The following is a 19,761-nucleotide window of genomic DNA, read 5'->3' on the forward strand; positions in this document are numbered from 1 at the left end:
GAAGATTTACATATGACAAATAAGCATATGAAAAGATGCTCAACATCATATGTTATTAGGGAATTACAAATTAAAACAACCATGAGATACAGCCACATGGCTAAAATCCAGAACCTGACAACACCAAATGCTGACAGAGAGGTGGTGCAACAGGAACTCTCATTCATTGCTGGTGGGAATACAAAATAGCGCAGCCACTTTGGAAGACAGTTTGACACTTTCTTACAAAGCTAAGACATTGAGTTACATGTGATCCAACAATTGTGCTCCTAGGTATTTGGGAATTGAAAATTTATGTCCACACAAAAACTTGCACATGGGTGTTTATGGCAGCTTTATTCATAATTGCCAAAAATTGGAAGCAATCAAGACGTCCTTCAATAGGGGAATGGATAGACAAACTGTAGTACATCGATACAATGGAATATTATTTAGCAATAAAAAGGAATGAGCCACCGAGCCAAAAAAAAGATATGGTGGAACTTAAAGGCATATTGCTAAGTGAAATAAGACAATCTGAAAAGGCTACATACTGTATGATTCCAACCATATGACATTCTGGAAAAGGCAAAACTATAGAGATATTAAAAAATGATCAGTGATAACCAGAGGCTCAGGAGAAGGGGAGGGATAAATTGGTAAAGCACAGGGGATTTTTAGGGCAGTGAAACTATTCTGTATGATACTTTCATGGTGAGTATATGACAATATGCTTTTGTTAAAACCTATGGAACTTGTGTACAGCACAAAGTGTGAACCCTAATGTAAACTATGGACCTTACTTAATAATCATGTATCAATATTGGTTCAATTTTTCTGTAAACCTAAAGCTGCTCTAATTTTTTTAAAAAAATCTTAATATACTGACTTTTGTTACACACACACACACACACACACACACACACACAAAACTGAAAATTCTTTATACTTTTAAAACAAATGTGTGTTCAGACATAGAAACAAAGGTGTGGAGTCATATCCACAACTGATTGTGATGTTTTGTCACACACTGATTTGATTGTCCAATGTCAGTCTGTTAATTTTGTTAGATCCTTGCTCTTCTTCATGTGTACAGTTCGTATGTCCAAGGTAAGAAATTTTTTTTTAAAAAAAGAATATATTATATGTGTATAACTGAATCACTTTGCTGTACAGCAGTAATTAACACAACATTGTAAATCAGCTATACTTCAATTAAAAAAAATATTTTAAGTAAAGGGTAAACTACTTCCAATAAGCAGCTAAATGTTTGATTGCTGAATGTAAAACAATGCTAGGCCACCACTGTTGCCATCACAGAAATATGTAACCAAACATTTAAGTATTTTTTTCCTGTTTTTCCAGGCCTTGCAATTGCCAGTGCCCTAATAGATATTTCACAACAGAAACCTTCAGATAGTAAAGACAAGACTTCAGGAGTCCGAAATCGAAAACACCACCTCTCAACACGTCAAGGAACGTGTGTCTGAGAAGCAGAAACTGCTCCTGGAGGTTCTGTAATGTTTGACTTTGTAAATGGCTTCCATTAAGGCTGGTCTGTGGCCTCGATTTTTATGGAGGCAAATCTCTGTATGGTCCCAGGGCCCAGATACAGTTACCTGCAAATGGGCAATGACCCGAGTGGCCAAAGAATGTTCATGAGTTTTATCAAAGTAACAGTATTGATGGTCACAGGTGATAAAGTTAGTTTTTAAGACTATCTTAGGCTTATCACAGATAACATTACTCTGGAAAAAAATGTATATTGTTTCTTAATGGAGATAAAAAATATGTAATTCATATAAACCAAACTGTTTATATCCCAAGACTTTAAAGAAAGACATTTTATAATGCCTGAATGATGAAAATTGTACAGTTTTTGCCTCATAAGCAAACTTAAGTCACTTGTATATGAGCAGGAAATGAACAAATTGCAATGGCTTTAGATGCTGTTTTATCTCATGTAAACGTAAAAGCAGGATTTTGATTTAGTAGGATGTAAGCAATGTATTTAAATATTTCACAGGACCATATCATGTCCAAACTCAGTTTTCAAATGTGACTATTTTCCACCTAACTGGAATGCAGACCAAAATGAGTCCATTTGGATGGATGGTATATGCAACTTCACAGGAGGTTTATTAGAATTCTGAGTGAAGAGGACATTGCTCTCGTCCATGCCAACCGCCTAACTCATTATCAGAGCTGATAGAGCATGGAAAAGCCTGTCCAGCAATCAATTTTTGCCCTCCTTCCCAAACCAGCCTCCAATACCACAAACCTAAAGAGAGCTGAAATAGTTATTTTACAGTGTGCAAGCTTCTGCTCTAATATGGTAATTTTTTAATTGCCTAGGAATCATTGGATCAGACCTAAATGATCCATCTGCATTTTTATAAGAACAGATCATGTTCTTTTGGCCTTCCTCTCCTAGCGGCTAGATTTTATCTACTTTTTACAAACATTATGAAAAGTATTTTAGAGACAGCGCCTCCTCCAAGTCATAAAATGACCCAGGTTCCTTCCTGCCAACTATTTCACTTAGAACACAAGTAGAGAAGAGCATTTGCTGGCAAGCATCTACAGTATTCCTGTTTCTAACACAAGCACATTGGTGTCGTGAGAGAGTCTCCAGTTTAAGAAATAAAATAAGTTCATTGTTGCCCACATTTAGCATATTGTTAATGATTCAAAAATCTGAATTACGGCAGAAAGGAAAAATGATAGAAGACAGCTTTCACATTGGAACATAGAATCATTTGTGTCCTAATTTTGACAACTGTTCACTAGAACTCAGTAGATTAACAGATCTTGTTTGGAATTGCAGTTTCTTAACTTCAAGGGAACTACAAAATATATGTAGAGAGCAGTGACAGAAATATCTAAAACTGCTTTATACAATATAGTTTTGTTCAATATGAAAGTCATTTAACTATAATTGATGTTTAGTACTATCTATGTACTTATCATGTTCTTTGGATTTCTGGAAGGTAATGACACTTTACTGTTTACAGCTAATGCATAGTTACTTGCATGCTATGGTTGTGCAGTAGCAGAATATGACCCTATTGTGATATTAAATGTTTATTTCACAATGCCATTTAGACATAGCCAGCTTAATTTGATGGGAACGAATGTAATATATAACAGGAATGATCATACACTATGTAGTTGCATCATATATAAGATTGCTAGGTTGCATCTAACCATGACTATGTCATTGTTTTGATAATTAGGCATTTATGAATTATAGTATATATTCCTTATGTTGGCATGATAATTTTGCTATTTTCCATGCGTTAAAAATAAGACTAATTCTTAGATCAATTTAATCTATAGCCTATGGGGTTTTTTGGGGGCTAGGGAGTAGAGCTGGTTGTTTTTACCTCCCTATGATATTTTCTCTCTCTCTCAAAAAGAAAAGAAAATTGAGCGAAGTTTGTAAATGTCTCCTGAAAACCATCAAGCAATTTTATTAGTTTTTTGGGGGGCCCTTTAAATGTTGATATTTTTCTCCTGGAAAAATAAATTGACAAAACTGGTGAATACAAAAATATAATCATTTAAAAATAAAATGATTGCCCAATTTGTTTAATACTCTGTAACAACTGTCATGAGAGAAAGCATATATAACAAAAATACGGAAACATACAGAGTTGTCCGTAAAATCTATTTCATCTATATTTTTAGAGAGGCTAAGCAAACAGAATTACTGTGAAAGAATTGTCAATCCTCATTCACCTCGAATCCCATCAGGTTCTTAAAATTCAGAAATTTGAATTTCAGACAATTACGGGACATAATGCAATGTTAAGTTAAAGTCATACTAAACCCTTCTGGGCCAAATATTGCTAACTCTGTGACTAATTATGCAATATCTTCTCGACTTTCCAAAGCTTTTTACTGGCAATAAAACTCTTCACCCTCAGGTGAAGTGGATTGAAAAGACCTTAGGGATAATCACTTTGAATCTGTGTCATGTTCTTTTTTTCCCCACATCCCAAACACTTTTAATTTGGAAGCTTTTTTTTTTTTTTTAAATCAAACCACAAGTATATGCAGATACTCTTCAAGAAGTTAGGCATTAAATGACTGATTCTCTTGAAAACTCATCTTAATGGAATTGTGTACATTTCAGTTTAGAATGACTTTGAAAAATTCTTTAGATTTTAGGGTTTCTTATTCTTCCAAATATGAAAAACTTTGGTTAAGTGGAATGGAGTTTTAAAAATTAACCTGGGGACACTATTTGGACAGTTAGAGAATTCTCATTGAAAAAAGATGCACATGCTTACAGATCAATTTAATACATTTTAAGAGGATTGGGATTTTCGTAATTGCTTTTAAATGAAAATTTATTTAGTGATACACATAGAAGGAAAATGTATGCCATATACTACTGTGTTATGTTCAATAGGAAAACTTCAAGTAGAATATATTTCAACCTGTAATCGATACTTGCTATGCTTCTCAATATCTCATTTTCTCTGAGTTCCAGTAAGACAGCAGTGACTGCCTGGCTTTGTGTTGCTGCAGGATCATTTAGAGTGCAGACTGGTGGCTGGACCTGAGAACAGATGTTGCAACCAGCTTTGAGCTGTGTGGTGCTGGCACGTTTTAACCTTTTGAAGCCTCAGACTTTCCATCTGTGGGGGAAGGTACTGGTGCCCACCTTGCAGAGCTGTTGTGAGCCTAGAAGATAATAGACATAGAGCTTCCACGACGGGCCCTCAGTGCACTGTAGCTGGTATTGACAATCATGGGACCACCAGGCCGCTCTTTTTCTACCGATTGTTTTATGAATTCATCTATTAATTTTTCATTCATTCTTTTCACCATAGGTAAAAGCCAAGTAGGTTTTTACAAATGAAGATTTCATAAAAACTTAAGTTCCTGTATTTCTAGGATATAGAGATTTCTAAAAAACCACTTGGATATTTTGATCAATAGTGGCTCTAACTCTTTCAAAAATATATACAGTTTTAGTAAAGCATTTTTTAAATGACTGCTTGGTGACATTTAGACAGAAACATCAATTGTCACTTTCTCGTCAAAATTTGGCAAGAAGGATCGATCCTTATGTTTGGTTGTCATACATAATACATCTTTTTTTCATTGAACATAAAACTATGATTTGAAAAGTGTTTCATGTAAAAAGTTTTAAAAAATTAAAACTGATCAAATGAACTAATTCTACCCGCATAGACTTAAAAAAAATATCAGCTTCCAAAGACCATTTGCTATTTTACTAAGGTGAGTTTGGAACTTACTTGATCGTAAGACTACCTGGGTCAGTGCAGATTCCTACCTTTACCTCTAGAGATTAAGATACGGAAGGACTTGATGAACCCTGGAGATTCATATGCTTAATAAGCACCTCGGTGATTCTTATGATTAGGCAAATTAAGGAGCCATTGCACTGGGCCAAAGAGCTGCCTTTATTTACAGTTAGAAGAATGTCTTTAAATAACGAAATTATCGAAGTCAAAATGCTTTAAATAATTTTCTGAGGAATACAAGCCATCTGGTTGGTGTTACAACAGTGTTTTCATTACAGTGTACATTTAACATTTTAGTTTTATCAAATTTTTTAAGTGAATGAGAACCATCTCAGTATATATGTATGTAGGTGTGCATGCCAGTGTTAAAACAGATTGTGTGAAAGTTCAAACCGGCTTTAAAAAGCCAACATTTTATGATATAGTATGCTGTTGATCAGGAGTTTAATTACTGAAATAAAAACATTGGATCTTCCAACCCCCATTGCCAAATGAAGTTTTGTTATATATATTTTTTACCCTCCCAAGATCATCCAGGAAAAAGCATTCAACCGCGGGAAAAGCCCATCTGCCATCTAAGACTTGGTTATAAAATTTGGTTATGGAATTCCACATTCAAAATCCATTTTTCTCTCTTCACCTGATTTTTCTTGGCCTTTTCTACGTGTTCTCTTTGAATTACATGCTGAACACTTTGACTGTTCCTGAGAATGGAAGCAAAACTCACAAGAGCCTAAGTGGCCAGGATTCCAGCCAAAACTGAGGGTCTCTGCCCTGACCATGTGTTTACATAAGTTGTTCTTACTTACAATGGAAGTCCTCTTTCCAAGACTGGTGCAGCCATGGCACAGCTGAGGAGTTTTCTAAGAAAGGTCTGCTTGTTCCTTGGCAAGCTTTGGGTTTAGTCCCCACATTGCCCTCTGGGTCCTGGCCTATGTCAGTGCTACTGACTGCTCTTCTGGGCCTCAGTCCAGTGTTACTGAGGCAGAGCAGCCAAGAGGATCCAAATGCCTCTTTTCTCTCCAACCCCACAGGAGGACCAAGCACCTCCTGTGCTCAGGGCCTGACCTGAGGCCTAACCCTGAGGGTGGTCCTGCCTGTGCTCTGGGGGATAAAACAGCAGACCCCCTTCTCCTGGGCAGCCCTACACCACACCTCCCAGAGGTCAGGCCAGGGAAGAGGACCACTCTGCCCTGAGAAACTTGCCCAGCCTGGCTAGCATGCCCCAGAAGCATTAGAGAAGGGAGAAGAGTTTTGGGGAGGAGCCCAGATGAAGATGTGTCTGAAGCAGGGAGGCCTCGGAGTTGAATCCTGGAGCGCCTTTCCCTTACAACAGAAAGCAGCAGCTTAGGGCTTCCCTGGTGGCGCAGTGGTTGAGAATCCACCTGCTAATGCAGGGGACACGGGTTCGAGCCCTGGTCTGGGAAGATCCCACATGCCGCGGAGCAGCTGGGCCCGTGAGCCGCAACTACTGAGCCTGCGCGTCTGGAGCCTGTGCTCCGCAGCAAGAGAGGCCACGATAGTGAGAGGCCCGCGCACCGCGATGAAGAGTGGCCCCCGCTTGCCGCAACTAGAGAAAGCCCTCGCACAGAAACGAAGACCCAACACAGCCAAAAATTAATTAATTAATTAATTAATTAATTAATTAATAAAAAAATTAAAAAGCAGCAGCTTCTCCGAACATCTGAGCCTGGCACATGCGCCTCTTCAGCTTCTTGATGGTGGATCAATGGTTATCAAAGGATTTGAAGATTTCAACTCAAAATTTATTTTTCTTTGCCCTGAAGAGGTTTCCTTAGGGAAGTTACCTGTGAGTGGCTGAAGTGAGGGGCCGGCATTCTTTCAGGTCTAACACACAGCCCTTTCTGATAAACATGCAACTCCCTCTCCAATTTCCAACAGGCTCCCCTGCTTGTTTAGCATTAGGGTGCCTGGCACAGCCATAACAGCCAAGAAATTTTGTTGAGCTTTACTTTCTCCGGCTGTTCAAGTGAAAACAGCAAGTATTATTTTGCTTTCTAAATACGAGACAACATTGTATTTTGGATGAGCTTCTGGAAACTGCACCCCCCTCCCCCATTCTGACCTGTCTGCCTTCCAGGGCTCCCACCCTTTGTTGAGGAAATAATTCTGCCCTGTTCAAGGACTGGTTGTGGAGCAGCCCTAAGTGAACAAGAAACCAAACCCCTCAAAGATCCCTGCAGAAACACTGTATTCTCCTCGCCATCAAAAGGTTTGACCATTTTTATTTTGGGCAGAAGTGAAATTTTCACTCAGGCGAGATAGCTGTTTAAGCACAAGCCTCTTTAAACCAGCTGTGTGCGTGGTCAGATAGGAGATCCTACTCTAGAAAATCCACCTAAGAAAATGGCATTAGTGAGCAAATTCTTCTAACAGTTCTTTGTGCCTCTGTCGCCCCTATTGCTGAAAGATATCTTAAACAGTGTGCTTTTCAGTTATGTATAAGTTATCTTGGAATAGGTCCGGTGTGGGACACACTTGAGTTTTAATGTGAACTCAAATGCCAACTTTTTTTAATGCCTTGGAACAGTTGTCTAAACTATTTCTAAGTAACCTGGGATAAAAATGCTCACCTACCTTACTTAGGTGTTATGATGGGTTTATGTTGTTGAAATAGGAAGTAGATTAGAGTTAAATGTTTTATCCTTACACTATGAAAAGATTTAAGGTTAAATTTGGGGAATCATGAGCAACGATTCTTCTCTTGATTATTTTTGGTAACACTAAAGGGCATATATGTGCCAAAGTTCCCAAATAATTAAATTGCAATAGAAACTACTGATATATGTTACCTGGTAATTCAGAGTGGTGCTTTTCAGGATTTTTACAGTGTCTATTACATTTTGCAAATATTACCTTCCTCAACTTTAAATGGTAATTTTACAGCAAATACCACCAGAGTGTTTTAGATTTTCTTTCCCATCATCACACATCTTTCCTGACCCTTCATCGATTAGTCAGCTTATTTCCCCCAGCAGCAGACTAGTGCTCTCAAACCTCTATCAATGCTTTAAAAATAAATAAATAACACAAAATAGGTCTTGCACATCTTTGTTCCCTTGTGACAACACACATTGGCAGCAGTAATCTTTTCCTTTAGATCAGCTTGTTTGAAATACGATGGTACTTAAAAGGAAGGCCGTCTGGAAGGACACCAATAAAAATACCAGCTCAGCTTAAAACAATTTGATTTCAACCCAAAATGAATTACCTTGCAACACAAATAGATAATGGCAAATGGGATATTCTACTTATCAGGACAATTCCCTGCTGAGAGTTAGAACTCCAGGTTCATTTGAAGCTCATTGCCCTGGGAGTATAAAAAAATATGGTCTCCTGAACATTTATGTGCAGATGAACTAGTTGGAAGAGGAAACAAAGACTGAATATACAACATCCACTCCTTGCTGATTTCTGAAGCGACAGCTCCAGTTTGACCTTCCAGTGCAGAAATTCAAGATGTTGGCTGTTAAAGGAAACAGCTTTTCTGTAAGGGAAAAATACCAAATAGCATCATTTTGTTTCTCAGGAAGCAGTTGTCCATGATGAGCTTTACAAACTAGAAGTTTGTAAGGATATGTAACGATGTTTTGTTTGTGTTTTCATACATGATATGCAATGTTTTAGTGACAAGATTTTCCTTTTCTAAACCATACTTAGAAGATGGTTATGTGGTAGACTTTTCAGTAGTAATTCTTACTTTGATAGCACATATGAACCACATGGGTTTTGCACATTAGTGAATTGAGAATTACTTTGTCCTAAAGTGGAATGGCCAAAGAAAGAATATACCTTCATGGGAATCCCTTGAGAAAAAAATAACAATTTTTCTACTGTTTCAATATGTCATAAGATTCTTATATCCTTTCACACTGCATAAATGCAATTAATGATCTCTCTCTGTCTCTCTCTCTCTCTCTCTCTGGTGCAAATTACTTTGTGTACATATTCTTGATGTAGTCTTGATAATTGCCCTTGCAGTGTAGTCTCTAAGAGATTATTTACAATATTTGCAAAGATTATGGCAATGTCAAATATATCATCTTGGTGGAATAGAAAACAAAGAATAATAATTAGTCATTTCTACAAGTTTGGAATCTACTGTGACTGTTGGTATAAAGTTTAATTCCACTTATAAAACAAGTCACTTCGTGTCACTAAAATTAAAGCAAATTTCCAGAATCGGGTCTTAACCACGTTAATATCAATTCAAAATGGCAGCATTGTTTGGAAGTTTTGTGCTTTATATTATATGAACCAGTCTGTAAACTATACATGAACCAAAAATATCCAAGGAAGCAGAGGCAGTTGAATCAATTCCATCAATTTTTTCAAAGGCTGTTGACTCATGATCTAGTGGTTAAAATGGAGACCCGGGAAAACTAGAATAAAACCAAGATTCTATCCTCAGCTGAATGACAAGTCTCACACACCATGCTTCCTTCCTTCCAGGGTGCTTATGAGAAATAGAGAGTTTTCAGAACCTCAGATCCAGTCCCATATGACTGTTGTTATCAGAAGGCTGTCCAGATGGCACTGTGTGTAAGCCTTTGGTAATATTCTTTACATTGTCATAACACCTACAACAATTTCATTCCCTAATGCTTTTCCCATGGGTTAGTATTCAGTGTTTTCTAGATTTTGAAGGTAGAGGGATGCATCATATCTCACTGACCTACAGAAGCTCTTGTAACTATTGTGTCGATAGATAAAGGAATAAATGACTCAGGTGCAGCATCATGATTTGAATTTCCATTTGTAAGCTGGATTTGGTGAAGTTTGACACTGGTGCTTTCTGTTCCACTGTTAAGTGACAAAGTTACTCATCTGTACATAAGCATCTGAAATTTTAGCAGGTAATTACGTAAATGAAGTATTTTACACAAAGCATTAAAATTTGTATCAGAAGGAACAGCTCACATTATTTCTCAATCACTATTGGCACATGTAAAACACTTTTAAAGCTCTCAACAAGATAATAAACTAAAATATTTTTCCCTCTTCCTTCTTAGTCGTTATCTAGATATTTTTCTTTTAGATAAACGATCGGCATTGTGTTTACTGAAGCTCGCATTGATATTCTCCAATAGTGTTTGCAACTTGAGTTTTATTCCAGCAGCTACACGAAATGAGTCCACAGTGCAGAGCAGGAGGTCCCTCTGGAACCTGAGATTATTTGTTCTCTCACTGTTCTAAAGGTAATTAAGGAGCATTGCATGTTTCTCAATTAATGATTTCTCATTCAACAGGGGATCTTTGATGCTAATTTGTTTTAATCAGGGCAGAGGCTGCTCAAAAACTCTAAACAATTCAGTGAAGAGGAACTAGGAATTTTTAATCAAGTGGAAGAGATTTAAATGCTATGAGGGATGCATCCATCATGCACTTTCAATTCCTGTTCATTTAACTTTGTTCTTTTGAGTTTTATAAACCAACATGAGAATTATTAAATAGAGTATATTGTATTACATAATATGGTTTTCCTCATATATTTGTGTGTATATTTCATGGACTTCTTCTCCCATTTAAAGCCTATTTATTTACAAACATTTCTCTCTTTGCATAGGATGTATTTATACATACATCTCATACCCTTATTTATTATATACACTTGGAAATGTAGAACATGTTTATGTAACAGTATATTCACATATATGTTACAAATGAATAACAGAAGTTGAGTCATAAATGAGCATTAGGTTTAAAAAATTCTTTTCACCCCTTGGACAATGTCCTGAATGGCTATTCACAATCTGGGCTGCTGAGTCACATTGCATTATGTACATGGAAACACTCATAATCTATGTAGAAGTTGCACCTTGAAGAGGCATTACAGTATGATTAGACCATAGTTTTTGTAAAAAATGACTTCATCAGGTGACTATGGCTTATGAACATAAATACTCAAAGTAATGAAATTAAAATACTGCCTTTCTTTTCTAACGATCAGGTTTTGATCATCTCATTTTGATGTCCTCAAATCAAGACCACTTTGCAGGAATGTCAATCATGTGAAATGAGGTAGGTTTTTTTTTCCTTCCTCTAACCGAATATAGAACAATCTCAAGAAATGCTTGAGAGGCCTAACTAGTTAAATACTTACTGGTTCACTGTATTGAAATAAGTGAGAAAGAAAAAAAATTTTTTTAGCCAGTGGTTCTCAGACTTTTAGAGTACATCAGGATCACCTGGAGGGCTTATTAAAATAGATTTCTGGGGCCCAATCCTAGAGTTTCTGATTCAAAAGTTCTGGGATGCAGCTCGAGATTTTTATTTCTAACAAGTTCTTGGGTGATGCTGAGGCAGGAGCTGATGACCCCACTTTGAGAACTCCTGTTGTAAACAAATCAATCAGAATGAGGCAGCCATGGTTTGAGTGCAGCACTGAGCAATGAGTCCATGTCCCTCATACATTCCAGTGTGTTTTCAGAGATTGTCTACCAGAAAGCAGTGGGCCTTGTGTGTCTCTGAGGTGAACTCTGGGTGAATTTCTGGACCAGATGGGCAGGGGCTAAGTGGGGAATTTGGGCAGAGAGATGACATCAGTGCCTACATTTTAATTCATGGAGATTCCCTGAGGGCTTTGCTGGAATTACAAACATTTGAAAACAAACTTTTGAATGGAAATAACAATGTAGCACACCTGTGCTAATGGGCAATGCCAGAAGCCAGACTGGCTTGTAAAGAGCTGGACCAGGCTGATGTTTTCCAGCCCTGCTGATGATAGGAATGATCTGGGGCTCTGTCGGGTATCTATGTTTTTAATAAGGGCTCCAATTAATTCAACAGACAAGTTTGGGGAACTCTACTTAAGGGCCCAATTCTTTTTCCTTTCTCGTAGTGGTGCTAAAATTGCCGATATAGAGCTTCGGAGGGAAGCCCGTTCATAAAGCCTCTGTCTGGGCAACTGCCCACCCACCCACTGCACAGGCTGACCTCGTTTGCTCAGCTTTCCTTGACATGTGGCATAATTATGTATGTGGGTCATGAATTGGCCTAGTGTGTCCCTCAGCTGTATAATTATCCCACGTAATGTGATAAGTTCAATTGTGATTTGCTTTGGTTCCATCAGTGCTGTAGGGTTTTTCTTACTCCCGTATCATAAGGCAGTTTGGGGGTTGGGGAGACTAGGTTCTCATGTATACGTATGAATGGTAATTTAATTGCATTTACATTTGCCCTTAAAATCAATCAGTGGGTATGGAACAAGCTTCTTGAAGATGATTCTGTTTTGACATGTATCTCCTAAAAGTTCAAATATTTAATAGCACCTACTATGTGCCAGGCACTTTGCATGTTATTTAATCCTCTTACAACCAATAAGAAAGGAATATTAGAATCCCTATTTTACAGATGAGGAAACTAAGGCTTAGCGTATTAAGCTTCCCAAGTGCAAGTGGCAGATATGGGAAAGAATCTATCACAGTGTGCTGCTTCCCCTGAACCTGGTGGTGATTAATTAACACAAAACCTTCAGACAATGGCAAGAAAAATGATGTCAGAAACTCCAGCCATCATTCCCTTACTATAATATCTAATGACTGAAACATTTTTAATCGAAGGGATATTTTCCCCTTTCTAGTGAGCAATCTCATCTTTTGGAGCTATCATGAAAATGAGCTCTAACTCTCCCCAGCTCCAGGCGGTCTCAGACTTTCAGCTGCCTGTGACTCACCGTGCCCATTAGTCGGCCTAGTTAATCACACAATCATCGTGCGTGTTCATGGGCTGGCTTCAGACCTAATCATGTCATATCACTGGGTCACAAAAGTGCCAGTGATCTAATCGAATGTGACTTTGCAATTACAAGTTACATCTTGATGTGATCATACTGTCAGTATTCCACTTTGTTGGGACTGACAAATCTCTAGACTGTAGTTGGAATGTTCATTGAAGCTCAGTGCTAAAGGTCATCAGAAAGGCGGTCAGGGCCCTCACAGGGACTCACTTGTTCATCGTTACTACTCCATTTGGATAACGTTCAGCACACCACCCTCCTCTACTCTCTCCTCACCCTTTACTGAACAATCCTCCCTTTGCTGGATTCTGTCTTGCACCATCGCTTACCCAGCTCTTCCCAGGGTTCTGAGCTCTCAGAGAATAAAGCACAGGTTATAATGGGTGCCCTAAATTTGTATCAGTTCAAATCGCATTACAAGTTGCTATGAGAAGCATTACAGTTCTTTCCTAGAACTCTCGTGTTACTATCATAAATGCCAGCTACATTTGGAAGACTTTTCTTTACACAGGTCCCACAATAATAGGAATTGACGCACAGCACTTTTCAATTAAAGTGTGATCATGGAACTAGTCAGGGTCCTTCACTTTTTCTCAGTCTCAGTTTTCTCATCCGTCTCGCGAAGGTCCATCTCAGGACATACTGGCTGGTTGTCTCTGAATTCTTACCGGCTGACGATGCTATTGTGCTTTCCTGGGTTCCTGTTCCTTAGATTTTTATGACATCAGCTGTGAGAAGGCTGTGTTAGAACCCATCAGGTTAGTTCAGCCTCACAAGAAATACATGTCCTTAAAATGGCACACAAATCTTCACAGGGGTGGCATTTACAAGGTCAAAGTTTTTATTCTGATTTTGGCCCGCTTGGGTTACATTTCGGATTGGCATGGTATCACACTGAAAGAAATGGGTATTGCAGGCTTCTCACACATTTTTTTATCTTTTATAGCAGAAAGACTTTGAGGTACACATACTTCAAATATTCTTTATTCACCACCACCAAAATACTCAATTCTTATTTTATTTCTCAATGAAGCTTAATTTCTACCCAAAGGACAGCATATTGTGACTTCATTGTTTCAGCTGTGTGTCGAACCTTCATTGCCTCTAAAGGGACATTCTTTCTACTCAGAAGATAAAATGAGATGTGGAGAATTACTAAATCATTTGGGCATCAAAAGATTCTTCTATATAAAGAACTGCTAGTTAACAGAAACGGGAATGTTAATGTCCTTTAGTCTCCAAAAGAGATGGTTGGAAATATTTTTGTGGTGGCCAACTTTCAGAAGAAACATCCCAGTTACTTTATGATTGTATCATGGAGAAACAATTATTCTCCATTCAGGGCCAAAATAAACAGCAATTCTCCAACAAGCATGGCTCTAACAGTTCAGAAACATGCAAATACTGGGTAACTAGCTGGTGTGTTTATATGCAACATGCAGATGTATGACCTAGATACATCCCTAAAAATTAATTTAACGGCGCTGCACTGGGCTCGGCTAATACTCTAACAAGTTTTTTTTTTTTTTCTTTAATGATGAGCATAAGCCCTGAGGGCATTGTGTTTGATAGAAGTGACAGCTCTGCAAGATGCAGGCTCCTCTAAGAGTGAGTGTGCTGACTCAGAAAATAGAAGGATAGCGCTGGATGGGAGGGGAGTTGTCAGACATAATTTAACCTCCTCGATTAAAAGTTATGTAGCTAATCAGTGCTACAGGCATGCTATAACCGTATCCCAAAGGCAATGGTGACGTCCTTAAGATTTACTCCTTAAAAGAAAAATCAGTATAGAACCTAGAACCTGCACTATGAAATGTCACAGGTCTTTCTCCTTTGATTGTTTGACATATTTTGAATTCCATATCATCTGAATAAAGGAAGTTACTTTTTCCTTCTTTCTTTATTCCCCACTGCCCCTACCCCAAGCCTCAAGAAGGTTCATCATGTTCCTGAAACCACACAGGACATTGAAATCTTTGTCATTCAAATGTGCTTAGAAATAACCGCAGATGTTTGTGTATTTCTACGATATTGCATAATTAAGTCTGATCTCAATGAGGGAATGAGAGGGAATTCGAACAAACAATTCAGCAAGAAAAATAGGTATTTATGTCTATTTGCCTGGGATTTTCTTTAAAGCAGCTTAAGTTACACTGAGGATTAATCAATCCTGTGACTGATTGCTGTGATGCATGGAGCTGAGGAGCATCTGGCTGATGTGGAAAGTGTGTGCATGAGATGTGGTACCCCGGCTGAAATAAACATACTGAAAAGGACATGCGCGAACTATCTAACATGGAGGGGTTTTAGATATCTTAGATAAAAGGGGAAGTGTGTGACTTAAAGGGTTTAGCAGTTCAGTGTCAACATCAGAATCCTAATTATTGTAGGTAGGATTTACCCAATTGTGACTTATTAAGATGATTAAAGGGTTCTTGAGACCCTGTTACAAACTCAGGAACAAGAACCAAAGGCACACTTACCATATAGTAACTGCATAAAGCCTCATAGTAATGATTGGGTGCCGTGCAGTGAGGTTCATACAGCAATTTAAAGTCGCTCCTCACTATGAAGAATTGGTGGGTCTTTAGTCTTCTTCTGGTGGTCGTGTCTGGACTCCAATTCTCTGTGCCTTTCCTTGTTCTGTAGGTTCCTTCTGAGGTTAGGTGTATCCAGCTACAAACAATAGCAACCTGAGCAACCGTGGATTAAACCATATGGAATTTATATATTACTTAACAAGAAAATCTGGCAGTAGGAGTCCTGGGATTTTGAAGACTCAGAGATGTTCCCCTTATTTCCCTCCTCAGTGAATGCGCTTTTCTCCTCAAGTATGTGCGTCTTGGTGACAAGATAGCTGCCATAGCTCAAGGCCTCATGTCCTCAGATGACATTGCACAAAGCAGGAAGGGAGGGGTGAGGGCAATATTGTTTTCTCTTTAGACTTCTCTTGTCTTTCATCAGGAAGGAAATCTCTCTCAGAAGTCCACCCTGACCTTCAGCTCATTTTCTTGTAGCTTTCATTGGCTAAGACTGAGTCACATGCTCACCCTGGACTAGTCCCCGGCAAGGGGCAATGTGATTGCTGTGATTGGCTTAGATCCTCTCTACTCGAGGTGTGGTCCAAGGAGAAGCACATCCACTTCACCAGGGAGCCTGTTAGAATTGCAGGGTCTTAGACCCACCTCAGACCTACTGAGTCTGCATCTGCATTTAACAAGAGGCCCCATGGTGATCAGGTGGGCATGAAACTGTGACCAATGATGATTCATCCCCTGGGGCTGGGCATGTTCAGTTTGGGAAAATCAGAATTATGCCTGCAATAAAGATGGGAAGGGCCTTGGGGTGGGCAACCAGCAGTGTCTGCCACAATCTTCTAATCTCTCATCACTTGGAATTATCACTTGTTTTGGTGACTATGATTTTCTCTCCATCACATCTCTGCAAAATGATGTCTGCTTACAGTATGTGCTAACCCAGGGAATACTTTTGGTCCACCTGAGTGGCCCTGCAGCAATGTCCCTCATCTGCCGGCACTTGGATCATGCTGATGATCTCCCCGAGTGCTGAGGCAAAGGGCACAGGTGTCACCCACTCCCTTTGGCTAGAAAGATCCCTTCCTGCGTAGGGCCCAAGCTGAAAATGGTCTCCCTGTCTTGGTAGGCTGAATAATGGCCCCCAGAGATATCCATGTCCTAATCCCTGAAACCTGTACAAGTTACTGCAAAAGAGACTTTACAGATATGATTAAGGTAAGGATTTTGAGATGGATAGATTATCCTGGATTATCCAGTTAGGCCCTAATTGTAATCATAAGTGTCCTTATAAGAATAAAGCAGAGGGAGGTTTGACTTCAGCTAAAGAGAAGACAATGTGACATCAGAAGCCAAAATTGGAGTGATGCAGCTGCAAGCTAAGGAATGCCACTGGCCACCAGAAGCTGGAAGAGGCAAGGAAGAGATTCTCTCCTAGAGCCTCCAGGGGAAAGCAGCACTGCCAAATGCTTGGTTTTAACCCCATAAGACTCATTTCAGACTACTGGCCTCGAGAGCTGTAAAAAAATACATTTCTGTTGTTTTAAGCCACTAGGTTTGTGGTAATTTGTTACAGCAGCCCCAGGAAGGTAATACACCCGTCTTTCAGTCCCTACAATTCCCTGTGGCACAATTTTTAATCCAGCAATGTTGCATTTTCACTATTTTAATATAGTTTGCAGATGGAATTATAGATTCATTTTTATAAGACATTCAAACACTGTCAAAATAAGATCCTCTTTGGGTTAGGATAAGAAATTAGACCTAGGAAGCCTAGGGAGGCAATCACCTGTGCGTGATCACTGCAGGTCCCTGGTCACCGTCATCATCTTGCCCCAACCAGATGCAGAAAGGGCATGTGGGGGAAAGGAGAGAAGGAGGAGGGAGGCATGAGGTTAGCACCGCCCTCAACACACACACCGCTGAGCCTGACTTCAGCAGCTCAGACTAAAGAAGTACAATTAGAAAACCAACTTTACCTGTGCTTTCCAGTGCTGGGTAAATTGCACTTTTCTCCACCAAAACCATTTGACAGGACGATAAAGACTATGAAAGGTCAAAAGCAGAAGCTCGGAGGGGACTAAACATGCCACTGAAATGAATAAAGGGTGGTCATTAGCAGCCATGGAGAGACGCAAGAGGGGTCCAGAAAAGACTTAGTGGGGATGAGAAGGTCTCATGCAAAGCAGGGGCTGCCGCGGGTGGGCAGAGGCCACAGCTCCCATCTCAGGGGGACGGTAATTCTGCAGACGGTGGGGCCTGACCTCCAGCAGGGAGAAGGAGCCACTCCTGGCGTTGGCACATTTATGCTAAGTGAGGCTTTTAAAGAAGCTCTTTGGACAGTGTTCATCACAGGCCATTCGGATAGAGATGGATGAGGGTCTGAAGTGAGACAGACTAATGTGAAGAATCGTTGTTTGCACTGCTGGGAAGGAGGGGGAAGAAGCTGTCACAATCTTGCAAGCCCAGCTTCTTCTCAGAAGTAAGCTCTCAGCCTTGATGTCTGCTCCTAAACGCCCTGTGCTGCTAAATGATGCTAGTAACCGCCCATCCCACCGCAGGGAGTCGGGGCGCTCCGGAGCCGGCTTCTCACCTCCAGTTCTGCGACGCACAGAGCCTCGCCCCTGGTCCTGACTCCTTTGTTTGGAAAGCGCCAGCTTACCTTTCACTGCTCAGCTCTCTGGCCACCATTGCTGTGCCTTGCATCACAAACTTTTGCCCATGGAGAGGGCTGATATGTGACGTTTATTGGGTGGGCTTCTGTTTTTATTTCTGTTTTTATTTTTTGGACTTTGTCCTTTCATTTTTTTTTGTTTACATCATCTTAGTGGTACACCTCCCACAAATAAAGCAGATGGTCAAGCAAAGCAGATCTGGCTCCTTGTTCCCTGAGAAAGAATGACCAAGTAAAATATAAAAAGAAAGAAAATACATTAACATTCAGTTCTGGATTTTGAGATCCTGAGGTCCAAGGCTTAGCACGAGCAAGAGGTATGACAGGATGTTTAGCCAATGGGCCTCTGCCTTCAGACATCCTCAGCCATGGAAATGGGCTGAGGATGCCTACATGGACAACGGGGGGAATCTAGAGAAGAAGAGAAAGCTGGACGAAGAGTTGAAGCCCTTGTCCCTCTCTTTGCTCTAAGACCACAGGGCGTGGGAGAACGCATATGCACACCTGTGTACATCGGGGCCGTAAGGTCTCGGCTGTTGGCAACAGCCTGTGGATCGCCCAAGTCCAAGGCCAGTGGAGGACCAGCTGCCTCGGCAGATACCAACGGGGATGCTGGTAGGCAGAGCAACACAGGGTGGTGGCCATCACCAGAGATGCCACCGTGAACAGAAGGTGGCAGGGGACAAAGAGCATCTTCCCCATTGACGTGGGACATACCCCGCTTCCCATCACCCTACCCACAAGAGGGTAGACGTGCCTTGAGGGACTGATAATGACTGGAAACCTTAGGAGAGACCTTCAAGTAGCTGAGTTTCCTTAACTTGCCTTAAATTCTGCCACAGTTGGAGTAGAAGCTTGAGGGGAAAAAATAGTTTGAGTAGCGGGGAATAGTTACCCTTCTTACACACCTGAGTTAAGTGGCTTATGAAGTATTATACCCAATATGACAACTTTATTTCAGCCACCATGAACGAAAAATTTACTGTAAGCTGTAGATTTCAGCTCAATGTTTGGAGAGAGTTTGGGTGGACGTTTTATCCACTTTTACTGCCTTCCCAGCAGAGCTAATCTGAACAGATGATGGCTTCCTCTGGGTGGTCTCATTCACCCTGTGAACTCATCAAATGTGATTCATACATGAACTAAAAATATCCACGATATAAGCAAAGAGCCATCCAAAGGGGACTAACACTTATTAATACTTGTTGTGACGCCATTGTTCTAAGAATATGACCTCTCGCTCCATTCAGTCCACACCAGTCACCTGTTACTCTCCACTTACAGAGGGAGAAGCAGAGTTTTGCTGGTCTACGCAAGGAGGCGGGACTCACACTGAGCTGCCTGCCAAGCAAACTCAGAAGTACACTGAACATAAGATCCACAGGAGACCTAAGAGGTAGAAGGGAGAAAATGCTGACTTTGAACAAATCAGACCCCTTACGGGACTCGAGACGCCTCAACCCGGGGGACTCCCTCTCCAGAGGCTGGGGTTCAGTCTGGTGGATGGTAGTTGAGGAAATAATTTGAGATGAGGCA

At 40.1% G+C, this 19,761-nt stretch overlaps 1 protein-coding gene across 4 annotated transcripts in view; it reads left to right on the forward strand.

Annotated features, from left to right (window-relative positions):
* ATRNL1 (attractin like 1) overlaps window positions 1-16,450 on the forward strand; it is a 705,133-nt gene extending 688,683 nt beyond the window's left edge. For 2 of the 4 annotated variants that reach the window (XM_082407779.1, XM_082407778.1), the window contains one exon: window positions 1,345-5,736. In XM_082407779.1, coding sequence (XP_082263905.1) covers window positions 1,345-1,469 — 125 coding nt within the window. In that variant the 3' untranslated portion in view covers window positions 1,470-5,736. Of the gene's footprint in view, window positions 1-1,322 lie in introns of all 4 variants that reach the window. The other 2 variants (XM_082407777.1, XM_082407776.1) reach the window with 2 other exon arrangements.
* Window positions 16,451-19,761: the final 3,311 nt, after the last annotated feature.

Source organism: Balaenoptera borealis (genome assembly GCF_965194805.1).
Source record: "Balaenoptera borealis genome assembly, chromosome: 10".
NCBI classification, from domain to species: Eukaryota; Metazoa; Chordata; class Mammalia; order Artiodactyla; family Balaenopteridae; genus Balaenoptera; species Balaenoptera borealis.